At 49.2% G+C, this 12,911-nt stretch overlaps 1 protein-coding gene across 1 annotated transcript in view; it reads left to right on the top strand.

The window, feature by feature from the left end:
* The window catches only part of LOC144489595 (myosin light polypeptide 6-like), a 40,011-nt gene extending 27,731 nt beyond the window's left edge, over positions 1–12,280 (top strand). The window contains exons 5-7 of the mRNA XM_078207458.1: positions 4,439–4,516; positions 8,832–8,874; positions 12,018–12,280. Of these exons, the coding sequence (XP_078063584.1) occupies positions 4,439–4,516; positions 8,832–8,860 (107 nt within the window). The 3' untranslated portion in view covers positions 8,861–8,874; positions 12,018–12,280. The remainder of the gene's footprint in view (positions 1–4,438; positions 4,517–8,831; positions 8,875–12,017) is intronic.
* Positions 12,281–12,911: the final 631 nt, after the last annotated feature.

The raw sequence follows: 12,911 nt of genomic DNA, 5'->3' as shown, positions 1-12,911 counted from the left end.
ACGATGGAAATGATGTGCTCTGAGAGCCAGTCCTTGGCTGTCAATGAATCATTGGCAAGTGGAATGCAGGCAAATCTCTGGTGGGGCAGTGCTGGAATCATTCACCTTCTCCATGGCCAACTGGCTATCTGCCATCAGTTCCTGGTCTCAGACCATCACTGCATGGTCTCATCATGGGTCAGGGTTAGAACAGAGACTCACTGCCAGGAAATTCAGTCATAGCGAGCATTGGGCCTGCTACTCCTGAGTCTGCATCTTCCTGCAGGATCTGAAAGGCCGATCATTCTCCAGCTGTTGACTCGACACCACCCGCTAGCTGTGTGTCAATGGAAGTGGACCAAGGCAGTGAGGTGGCCCTGTTCGTGGTTCACATCAATACTAATACTGAGGACAAGTCAAACTGCGATTCCCACCATCCCAACATCACCCGCCTCTACCCTCAGCCCATCACCTGCCTCTGCCCCAGCCCACCACCCGCCTCTGCCGCAGCCCATCACCCGCCTCTACCCTCAGCCCATCACCCGCCTCTGCCCCAGCCCACCACCCGCCTCTGCCCCAGCCCACCACCCGCCTCTGCCCCAGCCCACCACCCGCCTCTGCCCCAGCCCATCACCCGCCTCTGCCCCTAGCCCATCACCCGCCTCTGCCCCAGCCCATCACCCGCCTCTGAAACTCTTGCCTGTATCTCTCTTCCTTTCAGTTTGACAATTCTAATACCCTCCCAGCTGCTCTCCACAGCTTTTTAAACCAAACTTCATCCAAATCTCTACCATCCCATCATTATCAGTGACTTCACCCAGCTGTGGTTAACCTCAATCCTTTCACCTCTCTCTGTGGAAACTGTTAATACCTTTCACTCCACCCAGCCTGTACTTAAACACATCCAGATCACTCAGCCTATCAATGATGATCATTCCAGCCACTCAATCACCTCCAGGCCACAAAGCTTATCAGATCTCAACATTTCAGCCCACTAGATCACAGAATCTATAGAATCATACAGCGCAGAAGAGGCCCTTCCGCCCATCGAGTCCACACTGACACATTAGAAACACCTGAACTCCCACCTAATCCCATCTGCTAGAACTTGGCCCATAGCCCTGAATGTTATGATGTGTCAAGTACTTTTTAAAGGATGTGAGGTAACCCACCTCTACCACCCTCCTAGACAGCGCATTCCAGACCATCACCACCCTCTAGTGAAAGAGGATTTCCTCACATCTCCCTAAACCTCCTGCCCCTCACCTTGAACCTATGTCCCCTCGTGACTGACCCTTCAACTAAGGGGGACAGCTCCTCCTTATCTACCTCGATCAGGTTGCCCCTCAGCCTTCTCTGCTCCAATGAAAACAACCCAAGCCTATCCAACCTCTCTTCATAACTTAAATGTTCTATCTCAGACAGTGTCCTGGTGAATCTCCTCTGCACCCCCTTCAGTGCAATCACATCCTTCTGATAATGTTGTGACTAGAACTGCACACAATACTCTAGATGTGGCCTCACCGAAGTTCTACACAACTCCAACATGACTTCCCTGCTTTTGTAATCTATGCCTGAATTGATAAAGGCAAGTGTCCCATATGCCTTTTTCACCACCCTACTAACATGCCCTTCCGCTTTCAGAAATCTGTGGACAAACACACCAAGGTCCCTTTATTCCACAGAACTTCCTAGTGTCCTACTATTCATTGAGTACTTTCATGGCAAATTACTCCTTCCAAAGTGTATCACCTCACACTTTTCAGGGTTAAATTCCATCTGCCACTTACCTGTCCATTTGACCATTCCGTCTATATCTTCTTGTAGCCCAAGACACTCAGCCTCACTGTTAACCACCCATCCAATCTTTGTGTCATCTGCAAACTTGTAATCCTACCCCCCACATAGTCATCACTGTCATTTATATAAATGACGAATAATAGGGGACCCAACACAGATCCCTGTGGTAAGCCACTGGACACTGACTTCCAGTCACCCCCTCTGTCTCCTGAAACTGAGCCAACTGTGAATCCACTTTATCAAATTACCTTGTATCCCATGTGAATTTATCTTCTTTACAAGTCTCCCATGTGGCACCTTGTCAAAGGTTTTGCTGAAATCCATATAAACTACATCGACTGCACCATCCTCGTCTACACACCTGGTCACCTCCTCAAAAAATTCAATTAAACTTGTTAGGCATGACCTCCTTCTGACGAAGCCACGCTGACCACCCTGATCAAAACTTGCCTCTCCAAGTGGAGATAGATGCTCTGCTTCAGAGGTTTCTCCAATAGTTTCCCTACCACTGACATAAGACTCACTGATCTGTAGTTCCCTGGTTTATCTCTACAACCTTCCTTAAATTGCGGAGCCACATTAGCTGTTCTTCAGTCATCTGTCACCTCCCCCGTGGCCAGAGAGGAATTGAAAATTTGGGTCAGAGCCCCTGCAATCTCCTCCCTTGCCTCCCACAGCAGCCTGGGATGCAATTCATTTGGACCTGGCGATTTATCCACTTTTAAGGCTGGCAACACCTCCAATACCTTGTCCTTCCCTATGTCAATTTGCTCAAGAACCTCACAGTCTCTCTCCCTAACTTCCATACCATGTCCTTATTCTCTTGGGTAAAGACGGATGTGAAGTATTCATTCAGCCAATGTCCTCTGGCTCCACCCACAGATTGCCCCTTTCGTCCCTAATGGGCCCTACTCTTTCCCTGGTTATCCTCTTCCCATTGATATACTTTTACAATATCTTGGGATTTTCCCTACTTTTGCCAGCCAGAGCTTTCTCATATTCCCTCTTTACTTTCCTAATTGCTTTCTTCAGCTCCACCCTGCACTTTCTATTCCTCATTAATGCCTCCACTGATTTGCTCCCCTTGTACTTTTTAAAATCCTTTATTTTCCTTCTCATTGTATCCTGAACATCTCTGGTCATCCATGATTCTCTGGGCTTGTTATTCCTACTATCACCCAAGAGAGAACATACTGGGCTTGCACCCTCCCCATTTCCTTTTTGAATGCCCCCCACTGCTCTTGTGTAGATTTTCCCGTTAGTAGCTGTTCCCAGTCGACCTTGGCCAATTCCTGTCTTATTTTACTAAAATCCACTCTCCCCCAATCCAAAACTTATTTTTGCAGCTTGTCTATTTCCTTGTTCATAACAAATTTAAATTGTACCATGTTGTGATCGCTATCACTAAAATGCTTCCCACCACCATCTCAATCACCTGTCTGGCTTCATTCCCCAGAATCACGTCCAACACAGCTCCTTCCCTTGTTGGACCCTCCACATGTTGATTTAAAAAGTTCCCCAGTACATATTTCAAGAAATCTACTCCATCCGAGCCTTTAACACTGTATACCCCAGTTAATGTTGGGAAAGTTGAAATCACCTAATATTGTTATCACACCCTATTGTTTTTACACACCTCCATAAATTGCACGCATATTTGCTCCTCAATATCCCTCTAACTATCTGGGGGTCTATAATAAACACCTAACAATGTAACTGTCCCTTTTTTATTCCTAAACTCTACCCACAAAGCTTCATCTGATGCCCCCTCCAAGATATCATCTCTCCTTAACTAATAATGCAATGCCTCCTCCTCTTTTTCCTCCTCCTCTGTCTCGCCTGAACATTCTATATCCCGGAATGCTGAGTTGCCAATCGTGTCCTTCCTGCAACCACGCTGCTATGATGGTCACTATATCACAATTCCACGTGTCGACCATCACTCTCAACTCATCCGTTTTCCTGGCAATACTCCTGGCGTTAGAGTAGAGACCATCCGGCCTGGCCTTACTCCCTTGAACTTTAACACAGTTGCACTCCTTCTGGTTTGTTTGTTTTACTGTATGATTCTGTGTCCTTGTTCTGCTAACAGTCTGTGTCCCCTCCCCCTGTCAAATTAGTTTAAACTCCTCCCGACAGCACTAGCAAAACGTCCCACAAGAATGTAAGTCCAGTTCTGGTTCAGGAGTAAACAGTCCAGCTTTTACAGATCCCACCTTCCCCAGAAACAGTCCCAGTGATCCAGGAATCTAAAACCCTCCCTCCTGCACCAACTCCTATCCATGCATTTACCTGCACTGTCCTCCGATTTCTGTGCTCGCTAGCACGTGGCACTGGGAGTAATCCAGAGATTACAACTCGAGAGGTCCTGCTTTTCTGTTACCAATCTGTTATTCTGAGTCTAAACTCTTTGAATCCTTGAGTAGATTCCAGTCAGACTTACTCCTGGTTATCTGTTATTATTTTATACACAGACCAGCCCAAATCCCTCAGTTAGATTCCAGGCTGCATCTTATTTCGATTTGGTTCCATTGTGGGACATTTAAACATTTCTAATCTGAGCAGATTAATGAAGTTGATATTCTAGCTGGAAGATGTCAGTAGATAAATTCCCTGAATTGCGCTGCCTGGAATCCTCAATGAGTCTGTTATTCACTAGGTGAGAAGATGACAGAGAATGAAGTTGAGCAGCTCATGGCTGGTCACGAGGATTCCAATGGATGCATCAATTATGAAGGTGAGACCGGGGCAGAATTCTCCCAAAGAACAACTGAGTGTCATTACGGCGAGAATAACGGAGTGATACACGTCGGTCTCTCAGGCTCACTCCAGACTGCAGTCTTCCCAAATAAAGCCACTTTTTGGACAGTTTTGAGCCAGTACTGGCGGGCAGGTGGGGCTGGGCGGTGGGGGTGTGGTGGATGCAGAGCCTAAATATGCTGGTGCACCCAGCTACAGAGTGCTTGGGTGCTGTTTCACAAGGGCGTCCTATCTCTCAGTGCACTGGGAGACCCCCTCCCTCCCCCCACAGACATTCGGACCCCCCCATCAGCGGTATGTTCCACCACCCCCTCCCCGGGGCACTGGGGCCCTCCCGATGGGTCTCCTATCATGACCTCTGTCATGATCCACCCCTGCATAGCCCCTCCTCCCCCATCATAGCCCCCACCCAGACCCCACCCGCACGGCACAGCCCTGGCACACTGGCGGTGCCTGACTGGCACTGCCGGGGTGCCTGGTGAGCACAGCCAAGTGGGCACTGCCTATGCGCAATGCCCAGCCATGCTCCTGCCAACCAGGGGCTTCTATAACATCGAAGCCCCTCAGTGTAGCCTTGCACCAGGTCGCCGCTAGTTGAGACCAGTATTGATTCGTGGCAGTGTGACATCCCACTGGAGCAAGGAACATTCCAGGAGGAGGGATAATCGCGTGCCAAACTCGCTAATGAGACGGAAATCCAGTCAATCTCATACAAACCAGCCTCATGCCCAGCAAGGCATGACCCAGGTCGCATTGGGAGGGGGCCGGGATGATGGCAAACTGTTTGGCACCAGGTGTGAAAGCGGGTTTTAGACCCGAACGCTCTTCTCTCAGACCCGGGAGATTGCAGCAGGCATGGCGAGACCAAAGAATCACCGCCAGGATGAGAGCTGGTGAACACCTCCCCAAACACCAGTGAGAAAAACCTCTGTCCCTCACTCCAATTCTCCCCAGCTCACACTCTGCCCCCTCTCCACCTCACACTCTGTCCCTCTCTCCAACTCACACTCTGTCCCTCTCTCCACCTCACACTCTGTCCCTCTCCCCACCTCACGCTCTGTCCCTCTCTCCAACTCGCACCCTGTCCCTCTCTCCACCTCACACTCTGTCCCTCTCCCCACCTCACACTCTGTCCCCTCTCTCCACCTCACACTCTGTCCCTCTCCCCAGCTCACACTCTGTCCCTCTCCCCACCTCACACTCTGTCCCTCTCCCCACCTCACACTCTGTCCCCTCTCTCCACCTCACACTCTGTCCCTCTCCCCAGCTCACACTCTGTCCCTCTTTCCACCTCACACTCTGTCCCTCTCCCCACCTCACGCTCTGTCCCTCTCTCCAACTCGCACCCTGTCCCTCTCTCCACCTCACACTCTGTCCCTCTCCCCACCTCACACTCTGTCCCCTCTCTCCACCTCACACTCTGTCCCTCTCCCCAGCTCACACTCTGTCCCTCTCCCCACCTCACACTCTGTCCCCTCTCTCCACCTCACACTCTGTCCCTCTCTCCACCTCACACTCTGTCCCTCTCTCCACCTCACACTCTGTCCCTCTCCCCACCTCACACTCTGTCCCCTCTCTCCACCTCACACTCTGTCCCTCTCTCCACCTCACACTCTGTCCCTCTCTCCACCTCACACTCTGTCCCTCTCCCCAGCTCACACTCTGTCCCTCTCCCCACCTCACACCCTGTCCCTCTCTCCACCTCACACTCTGTCCCTCTCTCCACCTCACACTCTGTCCCTCTCTCCACCTCACACCCTGTCCCTCTCCCCACCTCACACTCTGTCCCCTCTCTCCACCTCACACTCTGTCCCTCTCCCCAGCTCACACTCTGTCCCTCTCCCCACCTCACACTCTGTCCCCTCTCTCCACCTCACACTCTGTCCCTCTCTCCACCTCACACTCTGTCCCTCTCTCCACCTCACACTCTGTCCCCTCTCTCCACCTCACACTCTGTCCCTCTCCCCAGCTCACACTCTGTCCCTCTCCCCACCTCACACTCTGTCCTCTCTCTCCACCTCACACTCTGTCCCTCTCTCCACCTCACACTCTGTCCCTCTCTCCACCTCACACTCTGGCCCTCTCTCCACCTCACACTCTGTCCCTCTCCCCAGATCACACTCTGTCCCTCTCCCCACCTCACACCCTGTCCCTCTCTCCAGCTCACACTCTGTCCCTCTCTCTAACTCACACTCTGTCCCTCTCCCCACCTCACACTCTGTCCCTCTCTCCAGCTCACACTCTGTCCCTCTCTCCACCTCACACTCTGTCCCCTCTCTCCACCTCACACTCTGTCCCTCTCTCCACCTCACACTCTGTCCCTCTCCCCACCTCACACCCTGTCCCTCTCTCCACCTCACACCCTGTCCCTCTCTCCACCTCACACTCTGTCCCTCTCTCCACCTCACACTCTGTCCCTCTCTCCACCTCACACTCTGTCCCTCTCTCCACCTCACACTCTGTCCCTCTCTCCACCTCACACTCTGTCCCTCTCTCCACCTCACACCCTGTCCCTCTCTCTAACTCACACTCTGTCCCTCTCCCCACCTCACACTCTGTCCCTCTCTCCACCTCACACTCTGTCCCTCTCCCCACCTCACACTCTGTCCCTCTCTCCACCTCACACTCTGTCCCTCTCTCCACCTCACACCCTGTCTCTCTCTCTAACTCACACTCTGTACCTCTCTCCACCTCACACCCTCTCCCTCTCCCCACCTCACACTCTGTCCCTCTCTCCAACTCGCACTCTGTCCCTCTCTCCAGCTCACACTCTGTCCCTCTCTCCACCTCACACCCTGTCCCTCTCCCCAGCTCACACTCTGTCCCTCTCTCCACCTCACACTCTGTCCCTCTCTCCACCTCACACTCTGTCCCTCTCTCCACCTCACACTCTGTCCCTCTCTCCACCTCACACCCTCTCCCTCTCCCCAGCTCGCACTCTGTCCCTCTCTCCAGCTCCCACTCTGTCCCTCTCTCCACCTCACACTCTGTCCCTCTCTCCACCTCACACTCTGTACCTCTCTCCACCTCACACTCTGTCCCTCTCTCCACCTCACACTCTGTCCCTCTCCCCAGCTCGCACTCTGTCCCTCTCCCCAGCTCACACTCTGGCCCTCTCTCCAACTCACACTCTGGCCCTCTCTCCAGCTCACACTCTGGCCCTCTCTCCACCTCACACTCTGGCCCTCTCTCCAGCTCACACTCTGGCCCTCTCTCCACCTCACACTCTGGCCCTCTCTCCAGCTCACACTCTGGCCCTCTCTCCACCTCACACTCTGGCCCTCTCTCCAGCTCATGCTCTGTCCCCCACTCCAACTATATGCGCTATAGTCCCTGCAAACATGTTGTATTGTGCTGAATTCAGAAAGACTGGAGTTGTGATGAAAAGGCCCCAAAGGTATACAATAATAGAGAGATATACAAGAATGTTCGGCCTCCAGTGTATGTAATATTGTACAGAAAGCAGTGATGTTGAGTTATGTATGGAACTGAACGCTATACGATGGTTTAACCGATAATGACAATATTGTAGAGAAGCAAAAAACAGAATAATCTCTAAAACCCAGAAATATTATATAGATCCCAGTGTGTCTCATTTATATAATGAGCAAAATACTGCTGATACAGGAATCTGAAACAAGAACAGAAAATGCTGGAGGAACTCAGCGGGCCTATCAGCTTCTATGGAGAGAGGAGTGGCACGGTGGCACAGTGGTTAGCACTGCTGCCTCACAGCGCCAGGGACCCAGGTTCAATTCCCAGCTTGGGTCACTGTCTGTGTGGAGTTTGCACATTCTCCCCGTGTCTGCGTGGGTTTCCTCCGGGTGCTCCGGTTTCCTCCCACAGTCCAAAAGATGTGCTGGTCAGGTGCATCGGGCATGCTAAATTCTCCCTCAGTGTACCCGAACAGGTGCTGGAGTGTGGCGACTAGGGGATTTTCACAGTAACTTCATTGCAGTGTTAATGTAAGCCTACTTGTGACTAATAAACTTTAAAACTGAACAGAATAAATAGTTCCTGTCCATTTGACTCGGAACCAGAAGGCAAATTTCTCCCTGTCAGTAATACTGAGGAAGATCCACATGGACTCCAAACATTAACTCTGTTTCTCTCTCCTTACAGATGCTGACAGAAAGATATCATTTACATTTTGACAGTGTTAAAGAACATGTTTTTTATATTTATCATATTGTCTAACAAAGTGTGGTCACTGTGGGAGACAGACAGTGGTGAGCTAGAAGCAAGGAATGATGTGAACCCAATGACAATGATACTTTGTTTTATATTTGCAGCTTTTGCGAAGCATATCTTATCAGGATGAAAAGTCCCACACCGGTGAGTTAACTAACGTCCCAGCTGATTCAATCCTGAAGGCTTTTCGCCTTTGAAATCCCGCGATTGGCTCAGTGAGACTGAGACACAGACTCAGCGAAAACAGATCAGATGTAGCAGAAACATAAATCTAAATAAACTTAAGAATTTCAGGAGTAGGAGCAGCAATATCTCCTTCTGGTTTGGCCGTTCAGTAAGATCGTGGCTGTTCTTTAGCCTCAGTCCCACTGTCCTGTGCTCTCTGCATATCTCTTAATTCCCTGAGTATCCATAAATCTATCAAAACAGCCTTTAACAAAGACTCAACATCCACAGCCCTCTGGGGTAGAACATGACAAAGATTCACAATGCTTTGAGTTGGGTGGCCATACATCGGGTTTTATATTGGACACTGGGGTTTATAGTTAGTCTGACCACTGCCTGGTACTGCATAACTTCGCATCCATTCTTGGCACAGTGGTTAGCATAGTTGCCTCACAGCAACAGGGACCCTGGTTCAATTCTTGGCTTGGGTCACTGTCTGTGTGGAGTTTGCACATTCTCCCCATGTCTGCGTGGGTTTCCTCAGGGTGCTCCGGTTTCCTCCTGCACTCCAAATATGTATGGGTTAGGTTGATTGGCTATGCTAAATTGCCCCTTAGTGTCAGGGGGATTAGTGGGGTAAATACTTAGGGTTACAGGGATAGGGTCTAGGTGGGATTATTGTTGATGAAGATTCGATGGGCCAAATGGTCTCCTTCTGCACCGTAGAGATTCTATGTTTTGGTGCATAGCCCACCTGCCTCTGATAAAGGAACCTGGGTGCAAAGGGTTAATTTATACTTCCCCCGCCTCCACCTCCCCGCACATGTCAGCAAGCTGTCTGGTTTTGGTGTCCTGAGTGAAGACATTTCTCCTCATCTCAGTCAGAGAGGAGTGATCCCTGACATCACTCCAGCTTGTGGTGCTGGCCTGGAGCTAACGGTGTGCATGTTCACCCCCGAAGACAGCGAGTGTTGTGAATCAGCCCTTTGCCACTTGCAGTGCTCAGTGTAGATTGGTTCCAATAACACGCCTTTTGCTGGAACATTCCTTCCTGTTGTCCCCTTGGCCTGAAGCTGATGTCGAGGCAAATTGGACCTTTTCATTGCAACATGTGGCATCAAACAGCCAATCCTGATGGACAGTACCGGCAGCCAAAACAAGCCCAGTCTGCCTCTGTCTCTGAATTCCCCACTGCTGTATCCTGTATCTGCTAACAATTCCCACCCACTGCTATTAGCTCTGATCCTGTCTTTACCTCAAGCTACATTAACAGGGTTACAGCTCTTCCTTTTCCCTCATGCCTGTCATAGAATAGACTAGAATCATAGAATAGTTACAGCACAGAAGACCATTCAGCCCATTGTGTGTCTGTCTGTACTGGCTCTCCTAAGGAACAGTCCAGGTACTTCCACTCACCTGCTTCCTCCCCACATCTCTCCACATTCCTCCTTAAGGTATTTTCAAAAATTAGTAAATTTAGAAACATTTGCAGTGCAGAAAGAGGCCACTCGGCCCATTGTGATTGTAAGAAGTCTCACAACACCAGGTTAAAGTTATTTGGTAGCACGAGCTTCATCAGGTGAGTGGAGAGTTGGGTTCACAAACAGGGCATATAGACACAGACTCAATTTACAAAATAATGTTTGGAATGCAACTCTTAACAGGTAATCAAGTCTTTACAGGTACAGACAATGCGAGTGGAGAGAGGGTTAAGCACAGGTTAAAGAGATGTGAATTGTCTCCAGCCAGGACAGTTAGTAAGATTTTGCAAGCCCAGGCAAGTTGTGGGGGTTATAGGTAGTGTGACATGAACCCAGATCCCGGTTGAAGCTATCCTCATGTATGCAGAGCTTGGCTATCAGTTTCTGCCCGACGATTCTGTCATTGTCACATTGTCATGTGTCTTGAAGGCCACCTTGGAGAACACCTACCCAAAGATCAGAGGCTGAATGCCCTTGACTGCTGAAATGTTCCCCGACAGGAAGAGAACACTCCTGCCTGGTGATTGTCGAGCGGTTTCCATTCATCCGTTGTCGTAGCGTCTGCATGGTCTCGCCAATGGACCATGCCTCGGGACATCCTTTCCTGCAGCGTATCAGGTAGACAATGTTGGCCGAGTCACAAGAGTATGTACCGTGTACCTGGTAGATGGTGTTCTCACTTGAGATGATGGCGCTGCCCCTTCGTCAGGTGAGTGGAGAGTTGGGTTCACAAACAGGGCATATATAGACACAGACTCAATTACAAGATAATGGTTGGAATGCGAGTCTTAACAGATAATCAAGTCTCATGCGACTCGGCCAACATTGTCTACCTGATACGCTGCAGGAAAGGTTGTCCTAAGGCGTGGTACATCGGTGAGACCATGCAGACACTACGATAACAGATGAATGAACACCGCTCGACAATCACCAGGCAGGAGTGTTCCCTTCCTGTCGGGGAACACTTCAGCAGTCAAGGACATTCAGCCTCTGATCTTCGGGTAAGCGTTCTCCAAGGCAGCCTTCACGACACACGACAACTCAGAATCGCCGAGCAGAAACTGATAGTCAAGTTTCACACACGAGGACAGCCTCAACCGGGATCTTGGGTTCATGTCACACTATGAGTAACCCCTACCATCTGGCCTGGGCTTGCAAAATCCCACTAACTGTCCTGGGGGGAGACAATACACATCTCTTTAACCTGTGCTTAACCCTCTCTCCACTCACATTGTCTGTACCTGTAAAGACTTGATTACCTATTAAGACACATATTCCAACGATTATCTTGCAATTGAAACTGTGTCTATATATGCCCTGTTTAGAACCCAACTCTCCACTCACCTGATGAAGGAGCAGCGCTCCAAAAGCTCGTGATTCCAAATAAACCTGTTGGACTTTAACCTGGTGTTGTGAAACTTCTTACTGTGCCCACCCCAGTCCAACGCCGGCAACTCCACATCAGGGAGAGAGGTGGAAAGAGGCTCATGTGGGCTATGAACACCACCATGGGTGGATGGGCTGAATGGTCTGCTTTTGCTTCTCTGCTGTACATGCTGTTTAACTCTAGGTCAGTTGAATGTGTGTTGTAGTTTTGTGGTAATGTCTGTGTAACTGCTACTCATTTTCTTATTGTTACAGAGTGTGAGCAGTGCCATTGCCAATGAACCCTGGGCAGTCCAACCTTCACATCAACAATCTTCCCCAGTTCCACACTGAGGTCACTCAGCTATTCAGCAGATGTGGTGTTTGGAAGAGCCGCTCCATCCCGCTGTTAGCACTGAGATCAATCTGCTCTTACAGTGTCGTCTCAATGTGGATATCTTCCAATACACTCAACCCATCTTTCATTGTCCAATAACTTGTATTTTAATCTCTATGAGTTTTTACCACAAATTAAATTCAACAAAAGACATTTCTGTTTATTCTCTCCCGAGTATTTCCTTGGGGCGGGAATGAGAAAAATAAATAGACACTGACTCTAGCCAAGAGCTGCTGGCACAGATCGCAGACATGAATCACAAATAAAGATTAGACACATGTCAACCACAGAGCCACAGAGAGAGGGCCACCCACACTCATTAAACACAAGCCTCAGGTAGAGACGTGACAGATTAATCTTTCCAGCTCCACTTTGATAAATCCTGGGAGATCTGACCATGCGACATTCGATCACAAGACATCAATCATGTGGTGCTTAATCACATGACATTTGATCATATGACACTGAATTTAACTCCATTTATCTCAGTTGAGTGTCTCAGGATCACAGACCTTCTCCAATAAATTATTAGACTTCCTGTTTTATAGTGCGATGAATAAAATAATATCTTAATCAAAGAAATAACACAAAATTCAAAAGATTAAGGATGAGTAATATTTAAATAAAGATTCCTGGGATGATTCTATTGATGTGAAAATCAGAAATTCCAAAATATCAAGAACAAAAATAACTTTGAATTAAATTTTTAAACAATGTTCTGACTTTTTACAATACACATGTTACAAAAATAAATCAAAGCTAAATTCAGTTCA

Source organism: Mustelus asterias, unplaced genomic scaffold, assembly GCF_964213995.1.
Source record: "Mustelus asterias unplaced genomic scaffold, sMusAst1.hap1.1 HAP1_SCAFFOLD_2337, whole genome shotgun sequence".
In the NCBI taxonomy this organism is placed as follows: domain Eukaryota; kingdom Metazoa; phylum Chordata; class Chondrichthyes; order Carcharhiniformes; family Triakidae; genus Mustelus; species Mustelus asterias.
The sequence above is the reverse complement of the archived record's forward strand: the minus strand, read 5'-3'. Positions and strand labels throughout refer to the sequence as shown.